At 38.6% G+C, this 24,080-nt stretch overlaps 1 protein-coding gene across 1 annotated transcript; it reads right to left on the bottom strand.

The window, feature by feature from the left end:
- Positions 1-633: 633 nt before the first annotated feature.
- LOC131234343 (ubiquitin-conjugating enzyme E2 variant 1C) lies at positions 634-23,985 on the bottom strand. The gene is made up of 4 exons (XM_058231152.1): positions 23,771-23,985; positions 9,537-9,676; positions 4,966-5,091; positions 634-1,001 (listed from the first exon to the last, which is right to left on the bottom strand). The coding sequence occupies exons 1-4, from the start codon at positions 23,802-23,804 to the stop codon at positions 861-863; spliced, it is 441 nt and encodes a 146-aa protein (XP_058087135.1). The 5' UTR covers positions 23,805-23,985; the 3' UTR covers positions 634-860.
- Positions 23,986-24,080: the final 95 nt, after the last annotated feature.

Below are 24,080 nucleotides of genomic sequence, written 5' to 3' on the forward strand. Positions count from 1 at the left end.
ACTTTCTCAACAAATAAAAAAGACCTTCCATAGGGTAGTGCTGAGGGCCCTGAAACCAAAAATAAAAAATAAAAGAGTGCTGCCTGTAGACTGACAGGGGTATTGGGCAGATTTGGGGCCCAGGTGATGTATGTAGGCCATTCATCACATCTATCAGAAGCGTCACCTCATATTAGCCCCAGTTGCCTAAAATCATCCAGATCGAACACTCAGCTAGGCCACAACACGGGGAACAATATGAATGAGGACGCCCACCCTTGATTTGCACAAGGGTCCCCCAACTGAATTTGGAAAACAGCCTACCTTTAGTCTCAACCTTCATCCAGGCCAGATGAAGAGTCAGAACAGCCTAGATTTCACATACACAGCATAGCAGGCCCTCCACGCAAATCAAAGTGGTGCATTCCTTCCCAACTCGTACCCCATATCGTGGCCCACCTGTTTCACGGATCTGCCTGACTATTGCGCTGTGGGGGTAAAATGCGATGACACATCTGATGGATAGTGTAGTGTTGGATTTCATACATGTATCACTGTGGGCCACTCATCTGCCTGGTACCATACCACCACATAGCTTACAGATTACAGTAAACAAAATTACTCCTGAACATTGGAGAAGCTTACTACATAGAATTTTCATTCAATATGACACACAAACACTCCCATTCATCAAACTGCATGCCTTGCAATGCAGTTCGGTAAATGAAAATAGGAAATAGCAGCACAAATAGTGAGTTTGATAATGATGCTGTAGCAAGGTGTCCCTTGGGCCCTTAAATTTCATTGTGGGTGGATACAGCCATGAGAATGACATATTTCGTATTAATGTGGACTATATATGCTAGCTTCTACCGAAATTACTAGAAGTAGGTACCCTCAGGCGGCTGTACCAGCTTCCGGTTGTGGGGTGCCGCCATTTCCCTCTTCAGCTGTGTAAGTATGTCTTCCATGGTATACTCCCGCTGCCAATTTGCCAGCATCCCAAACTTCTTCGCTTCTACCTGTTAATCAGCCAGCCTCATATTTGCACCGTCAGAATCCCACCATCCATCATATCACAAAATAATCAGAAGCTCGAAGGTTTTCAATAATTCAAAAGGACCAAAATACCCATTAAAATCAGACCGCCGCCAGCACATTGGACAGAAATATTGGAGAAAATCCATCATATTAACAGTTGATCTAAGATATTGAAGGGTAAATAAAAATAGGGCTCTGTTAAATCAGCAAAAGTACAGTTTAATGAGTGCTGGGATTTTGCATGTAAAACTATATTTCAGTCATCCAACCTGTTCATTTGAAGGCCCCTACTGTGGATGGGGGATGTCTCAAAACTCGGCCAGATTGGAATCCCTATCCGAGGTAAGGCCCATCAGATAAATGGTTATTGGATCAGCAAACAATGGTTCCATAAGAATGGAATCTGGCTCATCCGCAAATTGTAGATGAACAGTGGCTCGTTAGTCCACATATGAACATTAGAACATGGTTTCCACACTCAACTACACAGATCAACGGTTTAGAGGTTTGTACCAACTACTGAATAAAGAGGGCAGTTGACGCTGTGCAAGCGGTGGGCCTTACCAACAAGAAATTGTTTGGCACTAAAGATGGTCCACCACTACTGATTATCTCATAGATATAGCATTCATTTGCCTACAGTTCAATAACTAAAAGTACCCCCTCTGGTTTACAGACATGTTGCAGATTCCCCCACACTGTATTAGTACTGTTATATTTGAAATATGACCTTTTTACCCCTATCTCATGTAGGTCGCTGGTCGTAGAAGTGTGGGCCTGCTGTAGTGCATGATCACAATTGGTTTTAAGAATGGAATAGGGGGCAAAAAGTATGCTGCCCCAGACCGATTAGTGAAAACATACAAATATGTGTACATCGTGTGGGTGTATTTATCCTCTATTAATTTGTTTCAGGTTTTGGACCGGGTCTGGTCAGGTTATTTGGCCCATCTCATTGATAAGCTACATGGGTGGGTTGGGTGGGATTCGACTGAGCCCAACCCATTTGCTTAAACAGGCCACATTTACCACCCAAACTTGGCCCACTACGCATTTAGCTTGGTCCAATCCCACCTCAGAAGTGGGTCAGGCCAGTTGACCCGCAGGCTGACCCTACCCAATGCCATTCCTACTGATCAGTGGACTGACCCAATTTTTGGCAAGATCATCTGCATGGTGGGGACCCAAATGATCCACAGCTTGGTTGGTGCAAACTCGTGCCACATTTACATGTGTTGACATGAAGATGGGATGCCTTGTACATGCTTGTGGGCTTAGTAAAACCTGCCTCTGTCTATTTTTATTGTATATGGGAAATAAATGCTTAACAAATGCTCTAACTGAAGTTGGGGCTCTTGATCGAGTGAAATGGCAGAACAGGATTCATGTCGCTGACCCCGATTAGTTGGGATAAGGTGTAGATGATGATGATAATGCAACGAATACAAACTGGAAATGCCCACTTTCATGGGATGTTAGCATTGTCCTCAAGGCATTTATGTAACATGTGGCTCACACTTGAAAGTGGGCATTTCCAGTTTGTAACATGTGAGGCCCTAACATGCCTTGAGGACAATGCTAACATCCCATGAAAGTGGGCATTTCCAGTTTGTATTCGTTTCATTATCATCATCATCTACACCTTATCCCACTAATCGGGGTCGGCGACATGAATCCTGTTCTGCCATTTCACTCGATCAAGAGCCCCAACTTCTGTTAGAGCATTTGTTAAGCATTTATTTCCCATATACAATAAAAATAGACAGAGGCAGGTTTTACTAAGCCCACAAGCATGTACAAGGCATCCCATCTTCATGTCAACACATGTAAATGTGGCACGAGTTTGCACCAACCAAGCTGTGGATCATTTGGGTCCCCACCATGCAGATGATCTTGCCAAAAATTGGGCCAATCCACTGATCAGTAGGAATGGCATTGGGTAGGGTCAGCCTGTGGGTCAACTGGCCTGACCCACTTCTGAGGTGGGCTTGGACCAAGCTAAATGCGTAGTGGGCCAAGTTTGGGTGGTAAATGTGGCCCGTTTAAGCAAATGGGTTGAGCTCAGTCGAATCCCACCCAACCCACCCATGTAGCTTATCAATGGGATGGGCCAAATGACCTGACCAGACCCAGTCCAAAACCTGAAACAAATTAATAGAGGATAAATACACCCACACGATGTACACATATTTGTATGTATTCACTAATCGGTCTGGGGCAGCATACCTTTTGCCCCCTATTCCATTCTTAAAACCAATTGTGATCATGCTGGGTCAGCTTGGACCTGATTACAATTAAATGGGTCGGGTCAGGTCAGATCGGGTCAGGCTTGCGCTTGATAAATTTTAAGTGGGTAGGGCCGGGCCACAAGGTAATGGGTCGTAGATCAGGTTTGGGCTGGAAGTCTTGGCCCATGTAGCAAATGGGTCAGGCTCGGGCTGACCCCAACCCAAATCAATCCCAACCCATTGCCACCCCCACTGTAAAGGTGCACTACAGTTGATGAAACGATAAATGGCTTAGAAAATTTTGACCATTTCAAGCCACCTATTAATCCCAAAATTTGACAACCTGATTTTATTTTATTTTTAATCTTGGACATCTACATAATGAGACACCTGATGAGCATATTAGATCATGCACATGTGCCACATTAGCATGTGGGGACATGTAGATGTTCTATCTCACTTCTCACATCCTCGAGAAGGATAAGTGAGCCACTTATATATTAGTGATATACCATGACAAGAACATAAACACTGTCACAATTTCAAAAAGAACGAATCACCAATACAAAAATCAACTAAACCCAGTCTGATAAATATCACTGAGATTTTGAAAACCTCGTGATAATATCACAAGAAATAAACTAAACAGTATTATCAAGATGTTATCATGAAATTTTCAAAATATCAGCATGTCTAAAATATCACATTTTATTGTGATATTATCAAGATATTAACTAGAAAAACCCCAAGGAATTTTTTTTAAATATATATTTGTTAATTTTAAATTTATCTATTAATTTAGAATAAATAAATATTTTTGGTGAGATTTTCCCAATAATATCCTGAGAAAAACCTCAAATTTTGAAAATCACCCGAGATATTTCCAAGCTGAGAAATTGCTAAGAACGAGATATGCCACTATGGTTAAAACTAAACCAACAAACATCCTGCAAGTATTTCACACCAAAGCTGGTAGCAACTTGTGTCCGACATGATCGCTCGAGTGCATACAAGTATGAGGGTGGCATAGGCATTTAGGTGATTCCATAAGTAAGGTATCTGCTGAAAATCAAGCATTAAAAGCCATGCAAGAATTTTGTAATCCCAAGACAATAACAGAAAATGTGAATATCCTGCCAAAATATACATTGGACTTGTCATTCCAATGTCTACCGCCACTATAAGCAATGGATGTCATCATTACAGCAACCATCGACCATCATGATGTAGGGCTGCAACTTGGGTTTGGGTCAACCCAAACCTGATATACCCAACCCCAAGTTGGGGTCAGGTTGGGTCGGGTTGTCAGGGTCCTCAGGTTGGAAAACGCCAACCCAATTTGAATTCAGGTTGGGTGGTAGAGCAAATTTGGATTGGATTGGGTATGGTTGTGTTAGGAATAATCACATATATTTGGGTCAGGTTGAGGTCGGGTTGAGTATAGAGGGCTTTGGATTGGACATGAGTTGGGTTCAGATTGGGTGGGGTTGGAATGTGGTCAGTTCAGGTTGTGGGTTGGGTCCTTTTGAGGTCAGGTTGGGCTCAGGTTGACCCTAAACCTGACCAAGTTGCACCCCAACAATGATGGATATTCCCCCAGAGGAATCTTAATTTCACACAGCATACTACACACCTTATGATGCACGAGTCCGAAATGGAGATGATTGCAGAGAATCAGGCACCATCACTTAGACAAAATAAAGGATTAGATTGTTACCACTCCAGTCTCATGGTTGACACAGGTCATGTTGATCCGTGAATGGAAACGAACACTGGGGGGCTTCTCCGGATAATCTTTGTCGCAGAAGAGCTTCAACTGATAAATGCGACCTTCATGTACAGACTGCAATGGAAAAATAAAGCCAGTTAGACATCTGAACTAGCAAACAAGTGCTGCACACAAGACCTATAAAGTTTCACATCTGTCATGGCTTATAAAATAAGTCTGGATTCAACTCATCAAGCAGCAGAACCCATATAATTCATCCTAGACAATACAGCTCGAGATCATAACCCCAAGTCCAGAGAACTGATCTTCAAACAAATCAGTTGACATGCATCATACTTAGAATGACGATGGAGGCATATGAATGTCCCTGGAAAGACGGGGCAGAAAGGAAACTTTTCCACCCAAATCAAAATCCTTTACATCTTGTGCAGGACCATTCATGGGCCAGAAAAAAAGATCAGCACCAAGTGGGTATTCTTAACCATCAGGTCATTAGCCTACAAAATGGATGGTTAAGATCATCTTTCAGAAAAATTGCCCCAATCATCCATCTTAACTTTCATTTGATAGGCCCAACCTTGGATTGCTTATGATTCTAAAGAGTTTCTTCAATCAGACAATTGTGCCCATCTGATCTGATGTGCCTTGGAAAATAACCAGTCATCACTGAAAAGCAAATCTTCATATGGTTAGGAACAGCCAATGCATGGGGGTTGAAGAAAGATGGGCCAGACTGAATGGTGAGTCCACGTCGATTATTGGACTGTCAAGTGTCTAAATACAACTAGTTGTCAGTGATCGTTACTTTTTCATATTTTGTACTTTTTGTGCATTCTTGCAGTTAATCAATTGTCTCTTGTGTATTTGTACGAGTGTCACGTGTCAATGTGTAGTTTCACCTCTATAAGCAACAGATCAAGTTCCCTCTTAAATAAGATACCTTTCTAAAGTACACAATATTGTTATCCATCTCCAAAGAAAAATCATAGACGGTTGTGAAATGTAAGTAGGCAACTAGAATGGTTACTTTTTTATTGATAACCAAAAGTTAAGAAAGAATGCTTAAAAGTTACAAGATCCATTACAGCAATGGATAAAAAGACCCAATCCATGTGAACGGGATACAACTTGAAGCCTATTGGCAACCAACGGTAGGACCCACATGATGGATGGTCTAGATCAATGATCGGATGGTTTGTAGTATGATCAATATACATGTTTCATTTCATTAGACATTGAATGGATGATTAGTATCACCTGAAAGAAAAGAGAGAGAGAGAGAGAGAGAGAGAGAGAGAGAGAGAGATTTTTTTGAGAGGGCTGGGCAATAAAGGGTGGGATCTACATGATGGATGGTCCAAATCAATGATTGGAACGTTTGTGGTATGATCAGTATGGAATTACCATTTCCCTAACCATTGAATGGACGGTTAGGATCATCCATCAAGAGTGATTTTTTGAGTGATGAGCATACAAGGGTGGGGCACACACAATGGATGGCCAATTTCAATGATCGGACTGTTTGTAGAATGATCATACGGACCATCCATTTCCCTAACCATAAATGGACAGTTAGGATCATCCAAGAAAAGGGATTTTTTTTAGTGATGGGTGATTGATTTTTTGAGAGAGATGAGCAATCAAGGGCACAACCCACGTGACGGATGGTCTAGATCAATGATCAGACTGCTTTGTAGTATAATCAATACCACCTGTGATTCCAACTTATAACTGGACCAAAAGTGGGTATTAAAAGTTTTGGGAATCACAATCACCTCTCCAAGATGTTATCCAAACACGTTGATGATGATCCCTAGCAATTAAAATAACAGGTATTGCATGGTTATTGAAATATCGTAACCCATGCAAAGGCTCCCATTCAAACAGCCCCCTAAAGCAAACATGCTGAAGTGTGTGGAGTGAAACTTCCTTTTAATTTGGTTTGACTCACACAATTAATGTGACCAAGTCACCTAACCCAAGTCGCCTGACCAAGTCACTTAACCCAACTGAGTCTCTCTCTACATATGTTTTCGTGAAATTTCTCCTATCAAACCATAGCCTACCCTTAAATTGAAAAAGATGGGAACAAAGCTACATTTTGGTAGGAAAAAACAGAGTTTTTAGTAAACACTAACACTTCTAAGGCTATATCCGGAAAGGAGATATTAAAAAACTATTTTTCAAAATAATCAAGAATTGGTGCTCCATGCCCTACACATCAGCTTTGACTGGTCGGTCTCCAGGAAAAGGCTGCAAAAGTAAGAAGTCTTAAGTAAATTTCATACTTCTTGGTAATCAATGGCATGGGGAACACAAGCCCTCGAAATCTTGATTATTTGAAAATCCAAGATTTTCAAATCCACCCTGTCCACACATAGACTGCTTTACAAATGAATCCTAGTTATTTTTCTTTTTTTGAATGAATGAATCCTTCTTGCCAATTGATTCCAGAAATCCTTGTAATGTGATTTTTTTATTTTCTTTGATCAGTTATTATGTGCTAGTTTGTATTGTTTTCACCGAACTTCCGATCATTGTGTAATCCTTTTCTTTCTGTCTATTCTTTCTTTTATTGTTTCTTCAAAATCTGCCAACTTTTATTTAATTATTTCAGTCAGTTGTTAAAAAAGATGAAAATCAAGAGAATTTTCTTTTTTGTTTTTTGTTATATTTTTTCCACTTTTTACATTTTCTATCCAAGAGCAAGAGATCCTCTCTCTCTTTTTGAAGGGTAAGAGCAAGAGATCCTAGCTGTTCAATTTAGCCAATTTCCCATTGAATGTAGAACGTTGCTCTGTTGTATCATCCACTGATTGCTTGTAGGCCACTAATTGAATTGCTAGAATCTTCCAATCTAGAAGATTTTAGAGGAACCCCCAATGGAGCCCATTAGATCAAGGGTCTAGACCACAGAAACATGGACCTGCATGTACAGCATCCTGGGTACAGAAAACTGTATGTTTGCTGCCAGGACCCTATAATTCTATATTAGACACTTTCTAAATGAAATAACTCCACTGACCAAAAAAGCAGGACCAACTTAATATGCAAGTTTCGGTACAGTGACCAAAACAGTTATTGCCAGGATACCACTGAATAGAACATTATTTACTTCTAAAATTTGCATCTCATCTATTTAGTTTTTGGCCCAAACCCCCAAAACTAACATCTATGGTGGTTACAAAAGGATTTTGATGGCCTGTTTTGCTCAGTAAAACTTATAAAAGAAGTAGTTCCGCAATTTTCTTTATATGAGATGCAGTTAAACAAAACTTCTGGAGTCAATAGCATTTTGAAGTTCATTGCAAAACTAGCCTGACCATAGCATGAAGTGACGAAAAATCAGTGCACAAAAAGAAAGCTGAATTAAAAACATAAATAAATAAATAAAATCAAAGAGGAAAAATGATGGGATTTTTACTGCAAAATCCCCCCGGAATCAATGTTTTACCAAATAATGCCTCCACGACTTCAAATTACAGGGAGGTGCTTTTGGAAAGGAAATTACAAAAAAAAAACGCCCTTATCTTCTTCTTTTTTCCCTTTAGAAAGTAGTGAAAGTCGATATTTTTGGGACCTATATGGTATGTGTGAAACATCCAACCCGCCCAACATATGGACCCCAGCATGGTGGTCACAAGAACAAATAATCAGGCCAATCAAGTCATCAAATGGGCAGCAATTGAATTTTTGAGCTGTGTATAATATTTTTTTATGGATTGGCCAACTTTATGATTGGATCCTCCACAATTTTGGTTCATCTAATAATAACGTTGGTTTGCATTTGCCGACGGTTGGATGTTAGACATATAAACAATAAAGTATATTCAGATCTGAAAAATGCACTCCCCAGTGAGATCAATTCCTGGAGGCACTATTTGGTAAAAATCCCATTCTGGGAGGAATTTTGCAGTAAAAATCCCAAAAATGATTTTTTTTTTTAAAAATACTCCACAAAAAAGTTAATACCACATGCTAAACTCGTTGTGTCAAAACAATTTATCAGTTTATAATAGAAAGGTTTAATAGCAGCTGAAGAATACTGAAAGCGCACTTCATAAGCCGAATAACATTGAGACGAATGATATGGACCTCAGACCAAGGATAAGCTAGCATGGCATCCTCGAATCCTCAGCCTGCACAAATGGGCCCAACTTTCAATATTCTAGACCACTGGCTGATGGGCCCCGCCATGGATGCCCATGCCCCCATCTACCTGATGAGAAAATGCTAACCCTTAAATTGGCGGCCTGCAGATCGATGACTAAGGAAAAAGAAAAGAAGGAAACCACCACATTCAACAGAAAAAGAAAAGCAAACAATTGGATAGTTAGCATCTACTAGTTTTTGGGAATTTGGGGGCAGACTATCTATTTTCAAACCCATGAGATCAACTGTCTGGATAAGTGAACCATGGGTCCATTGGATGGACTCGGGATACAAGGATACTATACATATCCTGTGGTTGAGGATGATCTAATTCCTTTAACATTGATGAGATGGATCCAGAACCATAGTAAGCAATCTAACAAGAGGTTAAAGAAACGAAGGCATACATTGTGAGGACCAATTATGGTACCCGTCCAAGAACGCATGTAAATGTCATCTCCATCATCCATTCCATAGCTGACTGTGCCATCTCCAATACCCTTCTCTCCTCGCTCAAGTTCCTCCAACAATCTGAAGTTCCGTGGGACTGCATAGCAAAACAAGGATGAACCGAACTCATTTCTTGAAGTTGTAATTAATGTCTAAGCTGTAAGTGCTATGGTCTCATGCTCCTTTGATTGTCAAATTTTGTAGTGCCAAAACCACAATCTGTGTCTTGTGTAGCACATTGATATATATGTTCAAGGCAATGCATCACATGTACAAGGACAATGCTTCAAGACAAGAACAAGATCTACTTCAAAGAAATGCAAGATCAAGTACATTGTTCACTCCTTTAAGCTTCAAAGCTCAATGTCTTAAAGCGACATCGAAAGACAAGTGAACTGTTCATACTCAAGACTCAAGATGAAGTACAACTCAAGTACTACAAAATCAAGCTTCAAAAGATCACAAGTTCAAGCTTCATTATGTGTCACGATATCAAGCTTCATGAACTTCAAAGATCGTCTATCATCTGAAGAAAAGAAGGTTCAATGTTCATACGTCATGTTCAAGGTATGAAAGACCTTAGATTGACCTTAGGGTAGGTCATTTCAGATACATAACTCAAATTGAATCATTTTATAAGTGTTTGGTCTGTTCTTAGACTAGTCCTGGACACTGTTCGACTAGTCCTAGCACTGGCTCGACCAGTCCAAGAAATTCCAAGACCAGTCCTAAGTTTGTTGCAAATTTTCAGAATTTTTTGTTGAGCCACGACCAGTCCTGGAGACTGCTCGACCGGTCGTGTGAACAGTGCACGACTCGTCCTCAACTAGTCCTGCAGCTACGACTCGAACTCCAGCGACTATTTCAGCACCGTGCGACCAGTCGTAGACAGGTCACGACCAGTTGTGGAGGTCCCTCGACTGGTCGTGGATGGCCTACGACCAGTCGTGGAACGGTTTTATCTAATCGCACTCAAAATTTCAAAAATCTGTTGGTCCTACGACTAGTTGTGGTGTCCACAGGACCAGTCATGAACGTGACTTCTGCACTTATAAATAGAGCACGATTTTCAGAGTTTGATATTCAATTCAAGTAAAATCAAGGCATCACTCTGAGAGATAAGTTTGTAAACTTCTTAAGCTATATTGTGCTCATTTAATATTCTCTTTTATTAGCTTTTTATATTTGATTTTGTATTCTGCATTCCAATCTGATTTGAAAGAGGGATTGAAGAGTTCCCACTTCTTGGAATCAAAATCAAATAGAGCTAGCCCAACTTGATTTAATTTAAAATCAATTTAGAATCTAGAACCATTTCAATTGTGAGTGTGGACATTGAAATTCTATTCGAACTTCTACTCCGATTTGGTTCTTCCGGGCTGCAACAAAAGGAGAATATCCAGGTATTTTACATTTGTGTAAATCTTCTGTTTTTGGTTTCTTTTGAGATTGAGCCAGAAAAATCTCATTGTTTTGGTTATCTGAGGAGATCCAGAAAACTCAGAGTGTGGGGTTTTTGAATTGTGTAAGCCCATTTGAAAGACACAATTGTGAGGGTTTTAGGTGAACCTGGAAAAACCTATTTTGATAGTGAACGCTAATATCCACTGTGTGAGGATATTAGGAGTGGAGTAGCTGTGTGGCTGTTGTTTAGCAGTTGGTGTACACACAGGCGAACCACTATAATTCTTTGTGTTTGGATGTGTGGTTTATTTTCTATATCTTTTATCATTCAAGTTTGTGGGATGTATTTGTGGATGTGAATGTTGTAATCGTTTACATTTCAAGCATTGTGGTGAATGTTGTAATAGCTTATATTTCCTTTCAAGCTATTTCCTTTTTATTCCTCTTCAATTTGAGTTTTTGATACACAAATTGTTCTAGTAAGGTTGTCCTGCCATAAACCCTTGGTTTTTATGGTGTAAGGTTGTCCTTAGAACAACATTGGTATCAACCTCTCAATAATAGAATTTTGAGGTTGCTTTACATTTCCGTATTGTGATTGTTTAAAGTGTTATCTTTCCTTTAATTGATTAAATTCCGTTGTTATCATCAGGACATATAGCTCAGCCTTTTCATAAGCTTTCCATGGTGGAGAAAGATATTCAATAAATAAGCTTCCTTATGACGAATAACCAAACTCTTGCCACAAGGAGACCTTATTTTAGAACAATGAGCCTTTTCAATATCTTCAAGGCCATTCTAATTCTTTTTTTCTTTTTTCTTTTTTTTTTTTTCCTTTTTTTGAAAGATACTGATTTATTAGGCCACAAGGGCAAAAAGAAAAGGGAAAAGGAGCAAAGAATACACTAGGTCACTAGGGCAAAAAGAAAAGGGATAAAGGCAAAGAATATACAAGCAAAAGAAAATAAGAAAATACAAAGAAGCCATTAAGGCACCCAGTCCCTTACACACTGATGAATTTTACAAATGACCCAAGAGCCGAACTACTTCAGTTACGAAAACATCAAGAATTTCTCTCTTCCCAAATTGCCCAAAAAACAGCGAGAAGCGCAACTCTCCACCTTGGCAGCTCCTTTTTCCCTAGACCACCAAAATGCCAGGATCGGAAGAAGTCATCCATGGAGGCAAGCATAACCCAGAAGATACCAAAGCCAACCAGAACACTAGCCCATATTTCTCCAATGTTTTAAATATCAACAATATTGGCCGATACATCCCACGATATATCTTGTATCCCACCTGTGCGATACGAAACACACAGCTAGTGCCGATATATCCCACATGTTTGATCCGGTGAGCATTTTCAATTTCTGATCCCTTTTTTTGTTGAAATTATGTTAAATTAATGTCAAATGGTTACAAATCCATTGGTTCTTCATGTTTTGCACGAAAAATCATGAAGGTGGAGCTTTGATTTCGATATCCATTGGTTCTTCATGTTCTCCATGTTTTTTTTTCTTGATATTTTCCTTCAACTAGCTGTCAATTGAGACTAATTTCAAAGTATTTACGAGTATTTGATGAAATGATCATCACATATACTCTAATTTCAAATTTTGAGTGTAGGTGGTCCGATTTAGGAAATTTTCATAATTTTCCCAATTTCTCCCAAATTGCTTGCAATATTGCACTACGAACATGAAATCAAGCATATATGAGGGCTAACTACTGATTTGTCAAGTCTTTGTCAATTTTGGGAAAATAAAAATCATTTTTAATTAAAATTAATAAAAAATATTAAAATATTAATTCTTTTTTCTAAATTTTCCTAGAACCAGCTGTCAATTAAAACTAATTTCGAAGTATTTAGGAGTGTTTGATGAAATGAACATCACATACACTCTAAATGTTATGCATTCATTTTGAATATAGTTGCATTAGTTCAAAAAGATAGCGCATAACTTAGAACCATATACAAATGAAACCTATTATGTGCATTTCTTTTTGAGATGTTATGATTTAAAAGTGTGTATTAACCATTAAGGTCTTTTTAACAATCGCTGAAGTTTCATTGAAAAATTCAACCAGTTTCCTAATGTTTCCCCATGATTCCCAAAAAGCGTGATAAATTACCCAATACGAACGATATATCTCGTGCGATAACCGATATGTATCTATATCCCAAGGATGCGATGCGTAACACGATACCGATATTTCAAACACTGGATCTCCCTAGCGAAACCACAGTGGATGAAAATATGGTCAATTGACTTCACGTCCTGACAACATAGAAGACAAATATTTGGCAGCATTATACCCCTTTTGCACAGATTATCAACTGTGAGGATCTTGTTTCGACCAGCCAACCACACGAAAGCGGAGATCTTGAGTGGGCCGCATAAAACAACACCCAGCAAGTGGACTGCAAGATAGCTGGGAATTAGGAATGGCGAATGAAGAGTACAAAGACTTCACCATGAATGAGCCAGATTAATCCCAACGCCAAACCAAACAATCCTGTGTCTCTGGATCAGGCTGGATACCTTGCAACTTGGCGAGGAGATACCTCTGGGAAAAAAAAAACTAGAGAGGAGACCTAACAGCTCTTCGTGGTTCAGCTGACGTGAACAAATTCACGTCTCTAAAAGATCGTTTTTCGTTCGTGTTTTTCAGCTGATGTGAACAAATTCAGTAAAGGTAATTTTTGCTTATTATGGAAAAAAAAAAAAATCACAGATTGCAACTTTCATGTGTTAGCTATTAGCCTCAAGGGCACCAAAGTTTCCGTGAAAGATGAAAACATTTTCAAGACAAGTAATCAAATATAACCATCCTATATATCCAAAAAATCCCAATATTGTGACTTAGGAGTACATATTTCCCAATTTCCTTTTCAGCATGAATCTCGTTCTGTCATTCCCCTCTATCACAAACCACATCCTCATTTAAACCATGGATCCTCAGGTCCTTTTTTACCACCACCCAGTGTCCTTTAGGGCCTTCCCATTGCCCTTTTAGAGCCTTCAAACCAGCTCACTCCTTCAAATCGGTGCAGCTCATGTTCTCAGTTGCACACGGCCAAACCATCCAAGTCCATTGGTGATACTCATAAGTTCCCCATCCGTTGTAATTCTCTCCTTCATTTTGTTGCCACTCATCCATCTCGACATCCCCATTTCACCTATGCTCATCCTAAGAGCATGTTGTTTGTTCCTTAACTGCCCAACCTTCTGTCTCACAGAGTAAAGATAGTAGCCATAGCCCATAGCCATGGCACAAAGGAGACCATAATTATGGCTATGACCAACAGAAACATTGTCACTGCAAATATCGATGCCCATTTCTCAGATGGGATGTCCCACGAGAGTTATAACAGCCTATGCATCGTTACATGAGAATTACAACCATTTACAGGGACAAGATCCAAATCTATTATTAAGTTATTATATACATGATCATGTCTTATTCAAAGTTCCAAACACTTCTACGAAATACAAGTGTCAAATAGCAACTTGGATAATATTTCCTTGTAAACAATAGAAGAAACTACAAAACAGTGAAGCTAAATCCAGTGTGCTTTAGGGCCTTATGAAAAGCCGCAAATGCATGCTTCAATATCTAACTAAGCACAAATCACACATTCTTAATTAAAATAGGTAACGATAAGATTTAAAAGAAAAACAACTTATTTATGAAAGGCTGACCATCCGTGTTATTTTAATAAAATTTGTACGTATCAGAGGAAAGCAACTTGTTAATGGGTATATTGTGAGTGTAAGAAAATAATACAATACAGCCCGCTATATCATAATGTGGTATGCATCCAATCATGGAGGTGCAAGAGGGGTATGAAGTCACTCTTCAAAATCTTTTTGCTTAAAAGTGCTTTTAAGATCCCACAAGGCATACTGTGATTGGATACTTACAACATTACGGTACAGTAGGCTGCATTGTATCATTTCCCATGTGTGTATACTCGTCCACACAAGAAAAATGATGCTCTCATGCACATTGAGTAGCAACGTATGTGCTGATAATTGCGTATGCGGATGCTAACTTGACATATTGTTCGGAGTATCCCTGACATTATCTGTATCTCCAGCTCGACAACAACGATAACACTAGTAGCAATACCAATAACACTGGTAGTATTAGAAATTCCAGGTATCAGTGATGTATCACTAAGTATTGCCAATATTTTCGACTGTAAATTCTCTGTGTCGCTTGCATCACCAATGTATCGGCGATATTTTGATAATATCACCAATGCATCGATAACACCAAGAAAACTATTTATTAAAAAAATCTATTTTAAATTTTTTTTATGGGTGCATGGTTATATGCAGTGTTCAAATTGTTGACAATAATATTGATAATATCACGATGCTATAGTTATCACAATATGGATGATATCGAGACCACAGTCTTTCATTTTCTTTCCAACTATCAACGATTATCGACGAAATATTGTGTTGTTGATATTCTGAAGTGCTGATGGATGTTTGGATGGACGGTTGAATGGGATTGATGGGATGGTTGGACTGATTTCTTACAACGGCACATGCTTTTAGGCCCACGTTAAATGGAAACTTATTATGTATGCATTTTTTTTGCAATTTTTTTATTCCTAAATATGCAAATATGTGTATTTTAGCATCTCCTGAAGTTTCAACTCCACCGTTTTCCCCGTGTTTCTCCACGTTTCCAGTTATCGATGATATTATCAAGGAAATTGATATTGTTTCCATATTCCCGGCCAGTGAAACTTGTAGCAACACCGATATAGTATGCTAAAGAGGTGCACTCCAGTGGTACTAGTACCACCATAAGCATACGGTAGTACAAGGAAGATGCAGGGCCCACGTGATGTGTGTTGGACACCCAACCTGTCCATCATATGCTTGAGCTCATGTTACCTCCATTTATCAAAAATCAGCACAATCAAACACTCATGCGGGCCACAGCACAGAGAACAAGATGGGGGGGAACTCCCACTATTGGTTGGCGTCGGGGCCCACCTGAGTTAAAAAGCAGCCTAATTTTGGGTCCAACCCTTCATTCATGACAGATTAACAGATTAATGGTTGGATTTCGTATACAATACCAACGCCGCCCCCTCAAATCAACGATATGTGTCCACTCTCGACTTGTTCCCTATGGTGTGGCCCACCTGAGTTTTGGATCAGCTGATTTTCGGTTACTAGGAGTAACTTGACATCACGCATAAGATGGACAGGTTGGATGACGTGCATAAATCACGCAGACCCCACTGAAGTGCGTCCCTATGCAGAATGAAAGAAATAAACATAGAATATTATCTTCATCTAGCATCTTTGTTTACATACACCTTCATTCCATACTAACATACTGGGAGGGACTAACTGATTTATGGAAACGCCTAAAGCTGGAATTTTGGAGACCAAGAAAGACGTTGGAGAATGGAGGCAGGTGAGAAACATGAGAACGAGATACAGTAAATCTCAATTGGAACATAAGTTTCCGGGGACAACATTGTTTATAGAGGACTTCAATGGAATGTGTCCGAGTTCCAGTGGCAATTCAGAAATTTCCATACACTGGTCGATGTTGTGATTCTGGTCAAACGATCTGGACGGGGCATTGCATTTGTAAGACTCAGTTCAAGACCTCAAGCAGATGCTGGGATGCAAGGATTGGATTGTTTAATCTTTGCAAGAAGAAGTTGGGGATGAGTTGTGGCAAATATCGCCCTAAGGTTGCTCGCTTTAGACCAAAGGCTGGATAATTCTCCAAGAGCCATGTAGGAGTGGGGGCGAACGTTAATGAGAAAGCAGTAGGCCAATCAGGTGAAAAAGGGAGAACTTGGGAAAGAGGACGTCTCTGCAGGGTCTCGATCTGGAAACGGGGGGCAGTCATACAGGGATGTTGCTTCGGGCTATCATAAAGGCTAGAGAAGAGAGGACTTGCGCCCCCATGGGATTGGATCGCAATAGAAGATTTGCAGGTCATTGAGGTAGCCATAGCCATTGATGGCACCATTCCATCCTTAAAATTTTGATGCTTCAGCGGTGGCCAAGCAGAGGTTGAGACTGGATAGATCTCTCATTCTTTCATCTTCCAAGGAATGAGCACCGGCATTAACTATTGCTGACTGGGTGAACCTCAGGGGGAGATCCCTAAAGGATGAATTTTCTGTTAAACCCCTAAACTGAAGGGATTTTTGGTGGGAGGTAGATCCTCAGATTAAGCTTGATCATATCCTGTCGGAGGATAGGATCCTCTCAAAGGGTCTGATCGCTTGGACCTATTGATGTCTAACTAGTCTCTGGTGGCAGTAATCTCTTCATGGTTAAGGTTGTATGGAATCCCACTGAAGGTATGGTCTGAGAAGCTTCCTTGAGCAGTAGAATCGTGTTTAGGGCAAACGGTGGAGCTGGATGTTAGATCCAAAAGGTGGGAGGAGCTGCAGGTTCACTAGAATCTGTGTGAGCAGGAAGAATGAAGGCTCGTCTTCTCATCAGGTTGAGCTGGTGGGAGGGGATATGGTCTTCCAGGTGCAGATTCGTAGCGAGTCGAAGGGTTAGGAAGAGTCAGCTGTCTTACATGCTCAAGGAAGCTTGATCATCTCCTGTCGGAGGATAGGATCCTCTCAAAGGGTCTGATCGCTTGGACCTATTGATATCTAACTAGTCTCTGGTGGCGGTAAGCTCTTCATGGTTAAGGTTGTATGGAATCCCACTGAAGGTTTGGTCTGAGAAGCTTCCTTGAGCAGTAGGATCGTGTTTAAGGCAAACGGTGGAGCTGGATGTTTGATCCAAAAGGTGGGAGCAGCTGCAGGTTCACTAGAATCTGTGTGAGCAGGAAGAATGAAGCCTTGTCTTCTCATCAGGTTGAGCTGGTAGGGGGGAATATGGTCTTCCAGGTTCAGATTCGTAGGGAGTCGAAGGGTTAGGAAGAGTCAATTGTCTTACATGTGCTGGAGAAGGAAGCTGGAGCAGAGGTTAGGGTCAACAGACATGAGGTCGGAGATGAGGGTGCACCAGTTTAGGTGTCTCATGATGTTGAAAATGCCTCCCTACTCAGAACACATTTTAGATCAGTTGCAGGCTGGCTACTGTGATTTTCTGCCTATTTACGAGAACAGAAGAGAAGGACAATGTAGCACCAACTATTGGGAGATCTAACTTAGGTACATAAGGTGATCAGTTTCACTTCATAACAAAGAGATCCATATCGAGGTTTTTCTTAGACAATTGTTGGGAAAGTATAGAGAGAGAAGGTGACAAGGAGTCCCGAATCGATTACATATCGGCCGATATGGGGGCGTAACAGGCGATGCCCGGATTTTGATATCATAACGGCCGTTACTGACCCGTAACGGTCGAGTAACAATCATATTCTTTTTGCCTTTTTAAGCTCTGTTTTTTCATTTTTTTGAAACCACTTGCTTCCAAACTCTCAATCAATCCTTCTACTACTATTTTCGACCAATCTTGGCTTGGTATTTGAGATAAAAACACATTATATTACGGATTTTCTTGAATCGAAGCTCGGTGGGCCATTTTTCAGAAATTCGTCAAAAATAGGTATTTATACTTTTTTTTGTATGTTTTGTTGTTTTAATCATAGAATATGATGTGTTAATCATAATAGACCATGTTAATGTGCATTTTACAGATTTGTGGTATTATTTTATATTTTTTTCTATTTACGCATTAATTTTGGCCCTTTTTTTTTAATTCAAAAAATCATTTTTTAATGAATGTTTTGTTGTTTTAATCATAAAATATGATGTGTTAATCATAGTAGAACATGTTAATGTGCATTTTACAGATTTGTGGTGTCATTTTATATTTTTTATATTTTTTCTATTTACGCATTAATTTTGGCCCTTTTTTATTAAATTCAAGAAATCATTTTTTTAATGAATGTTTTGTTGTTTTAATCATAGAATATGATGTGTTAATCATAGTAGAACATGTTAATGTGCATTTTACAGATTTGTGGTGTCATTTTATATTTTTTTATATTTTTTTCTATTTACGCACTAATTTTGACCCTTTTTTTAAAAATTCGAAAAATCATTTTTTAATGAATGGTTTGTTGTTTTAATCATAGAATATGATGTGTTATCATAGTAGAACATGTTAATGTGCATTTTACAGATTTGTGGTGTCATTTTATATTTTTTTATATTTTTTTCTATTTACGCACTAATTTTGGCCCTTTTTTAAAAAATTCGAAAAATCATTTTTTAATGAATGGTTTGTTGTTTTAATCATAGAATATGATGTGTTATTATGGTAGAACATGTTAATGTGCATTTTACAGATTTGTGGTGTCATTTTATATTTTTTTCTATTTACGCACTAATTTTGGCCCTTTTTTAAAAAATTCGAAAAATCATTTTTTAATGAATGGTTTGATGTTTTAATCATAAAATATGATGTGTTAATCATAGTAGAACATGTTAATGTACATTTTACAGATTTATGGTGTTATTTTATATTTTTTTCTATTTACTGACTAATTTTGGCCCTTTTTTTAAAAATTCAAAAAATAATTTTTTAATGGATAGTTTGTTGTTTTAATCATAGAATATGATTTGTTAATCATAGTAGAACATGTTAATGTGCATTTTACAGATTTGTGGTGTCATTTTATATTTTTTTTATTTACGCACTAATTTTGGCCCTTTTTTTAATTCGAAAAATCATTTTTTAATGAATGGTTTGTTGTTTTAATCATAAAATATGATGTGTTAATCATAGTAGAACATGTTAATGTGCATTTTACAGATTTGTGGTGTCATTTTATAATTTTTTTCTATTTTCGAATTAGTAACTTTATGTTTTTATTTGCTTATATTAGACAGGTTTTGGAGCTTCTTAGGGTTTAGTTAGAACATAAAATCATCTTTATTGACATAGGTCATACACTCATACTCATATCTAATCTATATCTAATTATTTAGTATCTACGTAAACTTAAAGAAATGTTGCAAGGGAGTATATCAGACACTACTAATTTTTATTTTTTTTAATATTCTTGACTTGAGGATGACATGTCATAGACAGGAATCACAGTCACGTCCACAGGTATGATCGAGAAATTCCTCAAAAATAATTGCAAACACATAATGTAAGATATTTTCATATTACATTCATTCTAATATATCTATCATTGATAGACTGATAGTAGATAATTAGAAAATTAAATATATGAATTTTGTAGTCAAATTCAGGTTATCTGGTTCATAAATTCATCAGACAATCCGATACAACTTCTCACCAAAGAGTGGACCGTTACACCACCATAAACATGTTCTAATTTATAAATGAATGCATATTTGGAATGCTTAGAATATTTCGGATTTAATCCATATTTTTTCATATTTTTTTTGGCAAAAAAAAAAATTTGCGCCGTTACGAGCCGTTACGCCCCCGTATCACCATTACACCCCCGTATCCGTATCGGTTTTGGAGGGCACCATTACGCCAACCGATACCGATACGGGATACCTTAGAAGGTGAGGAGTCTCTACATGCTTTTTATAGATCTGAATAAAAGAGTACCATAGAGATTATGAGCAGGTACTGAGGAGAAAGGGGGAATTTATTGACATAATTAAAAACATATATGAGGGTGTATTGAATGAGGCAGAATGACTTGTGGTGAGACGCATGAATTCCCTGCAGCAGCAGGTCTTCATCGGTGATCAGCAATAGGTCAGGATTACCAAAGAATTAACCACTGCTATCCAAGAAGAGATCCCTTGGTTTATGTTGTTTACAGATGATAATGAGACTAGAGATGGAGAATGTTAAATTGGAGTTACCGAGAAAAGCTTTAGAGTCTATAGGTTTAAAATTTAGCAAAACCAGAGAATTAGGAATGCAACTTGGCATGAAAAGATAGGGGTAAGGCTTTAGTTAAAACTTAAAACTGATTGGCAAGAGATTTGTTTTGTTGCCTTGGCTTTGTAATTCTAAAGGACAGGAAGATCAACAAGGATTCTAATACAATTAGGGCTGGATGGAAATGTGCCCCTCAAGTGTTGTGCCACTGCCTCATGCCAATGGAACTCAAGGAAAGATTTTATAAGACTCAATACACTCTATGGAGTAGATTTGCCCATTACAGTGCAACATTAACAGAGGATAAGAGCAGCAGAGAGAAGGATTTCAGGACAGATGTGTCGAAATTGGAAACATTGGATATGGCATAATCAAGTTTAGCCCCAAAAGGAGATAAATGATGGAGAATAAGATGGTTACGCCATGTGCATCCAAAAACCAGACAAGGCCATGATGGGGATGGAAATTTCATTAAGTTGACTAAAAATAGAATGAGTGGAAGACCTAGATGGACTTCGATTGGGGTGGCGAGAAGGGATACAAAGACTTTTACACTTAGAATGAATGAAAAAGTAGGATAAAACCAATCCCAAAGAGCTAGGATATGACCATCATGATGATGAACAAAGAGAGGGAAACAAGTGTTGGTGCAAGGAAAAACTTTATATATATATAGACACACACACACACGCACGCACGCACACAAACACACACACACACACACACACACACACACACACACACACACACACACACACTTACACTTATATATATAAAGAACAACAGAAAAAGTTAAATGTAAGCAATAAAAGATGTCTGAATGAAAATAAAATTCACACAAGTTAACCATGAGGACTGAATGAGTGAGAGAAATAATGGTACCAAAAATACAAAAACCAAAGATTGATGATACCTATTTCTCAATAAAACTCGGACATGTATGATATAAACAAAATAAATAATCAAGCGCGACCAAGAACTAGTCTGTTGTAGAAGTAAACAACTTGGCATCAACGTTTCAAATGCCCTCAACATAAAAATATGTAATCTAATAATGACAAAAACAATACTAAACATAAGAAAAACATCAAACCACACCCAAATTACACGATCCTCTCAATCAGCAATGACAATTCCTTTTCCAGAAATCATCTAATAACAAGTCAACAAAACAAGAGTGTAAACCCAAGCAAAAAATACTTGAGATGATGGATATAGGTGAATCTCCAACAAAATTGCATTGCACATTCATTTGACTGAAACCTAGAACTTATCAAGGCTAGTGTATTATATAGAATGCACAAAGGGGGGACAAAGGCCATTGATTTCCCAGATTTGAAATTGCATAAGAATAATGAACATGAAATAACTTAAGAATTCAACACCAATGAATATCCAACAAATGAATTATGGTGCTTGATAATTCATGCTAAGAGAATGGATTCCAAAATTGCAATTATTTACCATCAGGTCTGGCTTGAAAGGAAGAAAACCTGGTTGCTTCCTCATAATAAATATGAATGCTAAGAAACACCATTACAATTCTGTTAATTCCTTCCATTGAACTGAATGTTCACAATTCCATTCAGTTGTGCATCCAAATGCACCCTTATTCGTGTATTGCGTCCAAGAACAAATAACACGGATCTGAAGGCCAGAATTGTGACAAAACAAGGGGGGGCGGGGGGACTAGTGGATCAAATGCACACATCACAAGGGCCCCACAATAAGACAGTACAGTACCACCATAACTTGTGACAGTATGAGACCTACCAGTACCATGCGAGTGCACTTCTAGACGAGCATGCATGTGTATGTATGCATGTATATACATGACACACATTCACCATCAAAATTGCACCAAAAACACAGTGAAAACAATAATATACTTGACAAACTAACTAAACACTTCCAGATTTCCCAACACTTTCGAGTAGGTGGGATGCTTTTTCTGGTGAAAACAGCATCAGCATCAGCTTCATCAGCACAATGCGTAGCAATCTGCTCTGCCAAAATATCCTATGGATTTGCAATTTGGGAAAACCAAAACCCACACGCACCTCAATGCATTCCCAATCAAAAATCCGCTAATAATCACGCCTCGAGATGAAGAAAAAATAACATACGCTCCACCCAAGAATGATGCAAATAAAAAGACTAGTACCTAGCTAAATGCGATTTGATATCCACAGTGCCCATTTCAATGCTGCCTAAATAGCCAACCCCCTTACAATTTCCATTCTGAATCCCTTGATTCAGGCTATGGTTCATTTGCGAATTGCGATCCACATCACTATCTTTACCAATCCAAAATTATGTATATTACATCTGAGCTGTGCACAAATTGGGCCTCGCTGTGCAGATGTCCAGCGCAAAAATCAGACCCACCCACTCAGCGCACAGGCCATGTGTACATTGAATGTGAACCACAGGCAATTTTTCTCACCGCCTGTTATTTTCCTATAGGGTTAACTAGCATGATCATTATCATACCAGCACGGATTTAATCCCGATCACCTCAAATGTGGGGGAGGGTGGGGCCCATGACAAGCATGGCTCAGGCGCATAGCACGTGTGCCAGGTCATCAAAAGTTCCCCAGCTGAGTAACTTACGTATCCATCAAAGAGAACCGATGAAAAAACAAAATCTAGAAAAAGAACGAAAGAAATTGAAAAACGCAAATCCAAATTTCGCAAAATCGACCAAAATCCAATACATTAAATTACATTGCATCACTGAAACCCCATCAAGATTCATAATCCATGCATCAAATTAGGAGGGAAAAAAACCATTTCGAGCGGCTGATCAAATTCTGTGAAATCGACAGAAAGTTATGAAATTTATTCAATGTAATGGGTACAATCTCATAAGAACAAAAAACAAAAACAAAAAAAACAAAAAAAAAAAAAAAAAACACACACACACACAATAGAGAGAGAGAGAGAATTACCAACTACGCTCGATCCTCCCGACCCGATCGTCATTGATGTTGATCAGCTGGTAAGATTTTTCCTCTTTCTGATTCTACTTTTTTCTCCTTTTTTCTCTTTCCTGAGTTGTGAGATTTCAGATCCGACTAAAACATAGATGGTGAGAAGAATCTTGGGAAAGAGAGAATAAAGATGAAGGGAGAGAGAGCGGCTGACCGGAAAGGGTCGAGGGTTGGAAGGAATAAAGTGTGTTTTTTTTTTCATTTTCTTTTTCACTTTTGCGACAATTGTAAATATCACCCCGATGATTCCTGACAATTGCAACGCCTC

The sequence above is a fragment of the Magnolia sinica genome, chromosome 19 (assembly GCF_029962835.1).
Source record: "Magnolia sinica isolate HGM2019 chromosome 19, MsV1, whole genome shotgun sequence".
Classification (NCBI taxonomy): domain Eukaryota; kingdom Viridiplantae; phylum Streptophyta; class Magnoliopsida; order Magnoliales; family Magnoliaceae; genus Magnolia; species Magnolia sinica.

Coding starts and splice junctions, on each gene's coding strand:
- LOC131234343 (XM_058231152.1), bottom strand. CDS start 23,804: ATGACGATCGGGTCGGGAGGATCGAGCGTAGTTG. Junction 9,677..23,770: donor GGGAGGATCGAGCGTAGTTG/GTAATTCTCTCT, acceptor TTTGCTATGCAG/TCCCACGGAACTTCAGATTG. Junction 1,002..4,965: donor TCAACCATGAGACTGGAGTG/GTAACAATCTAA, acceptor GCTGATTAACAG/GTAGAAGCGAAGAAGTTTGG.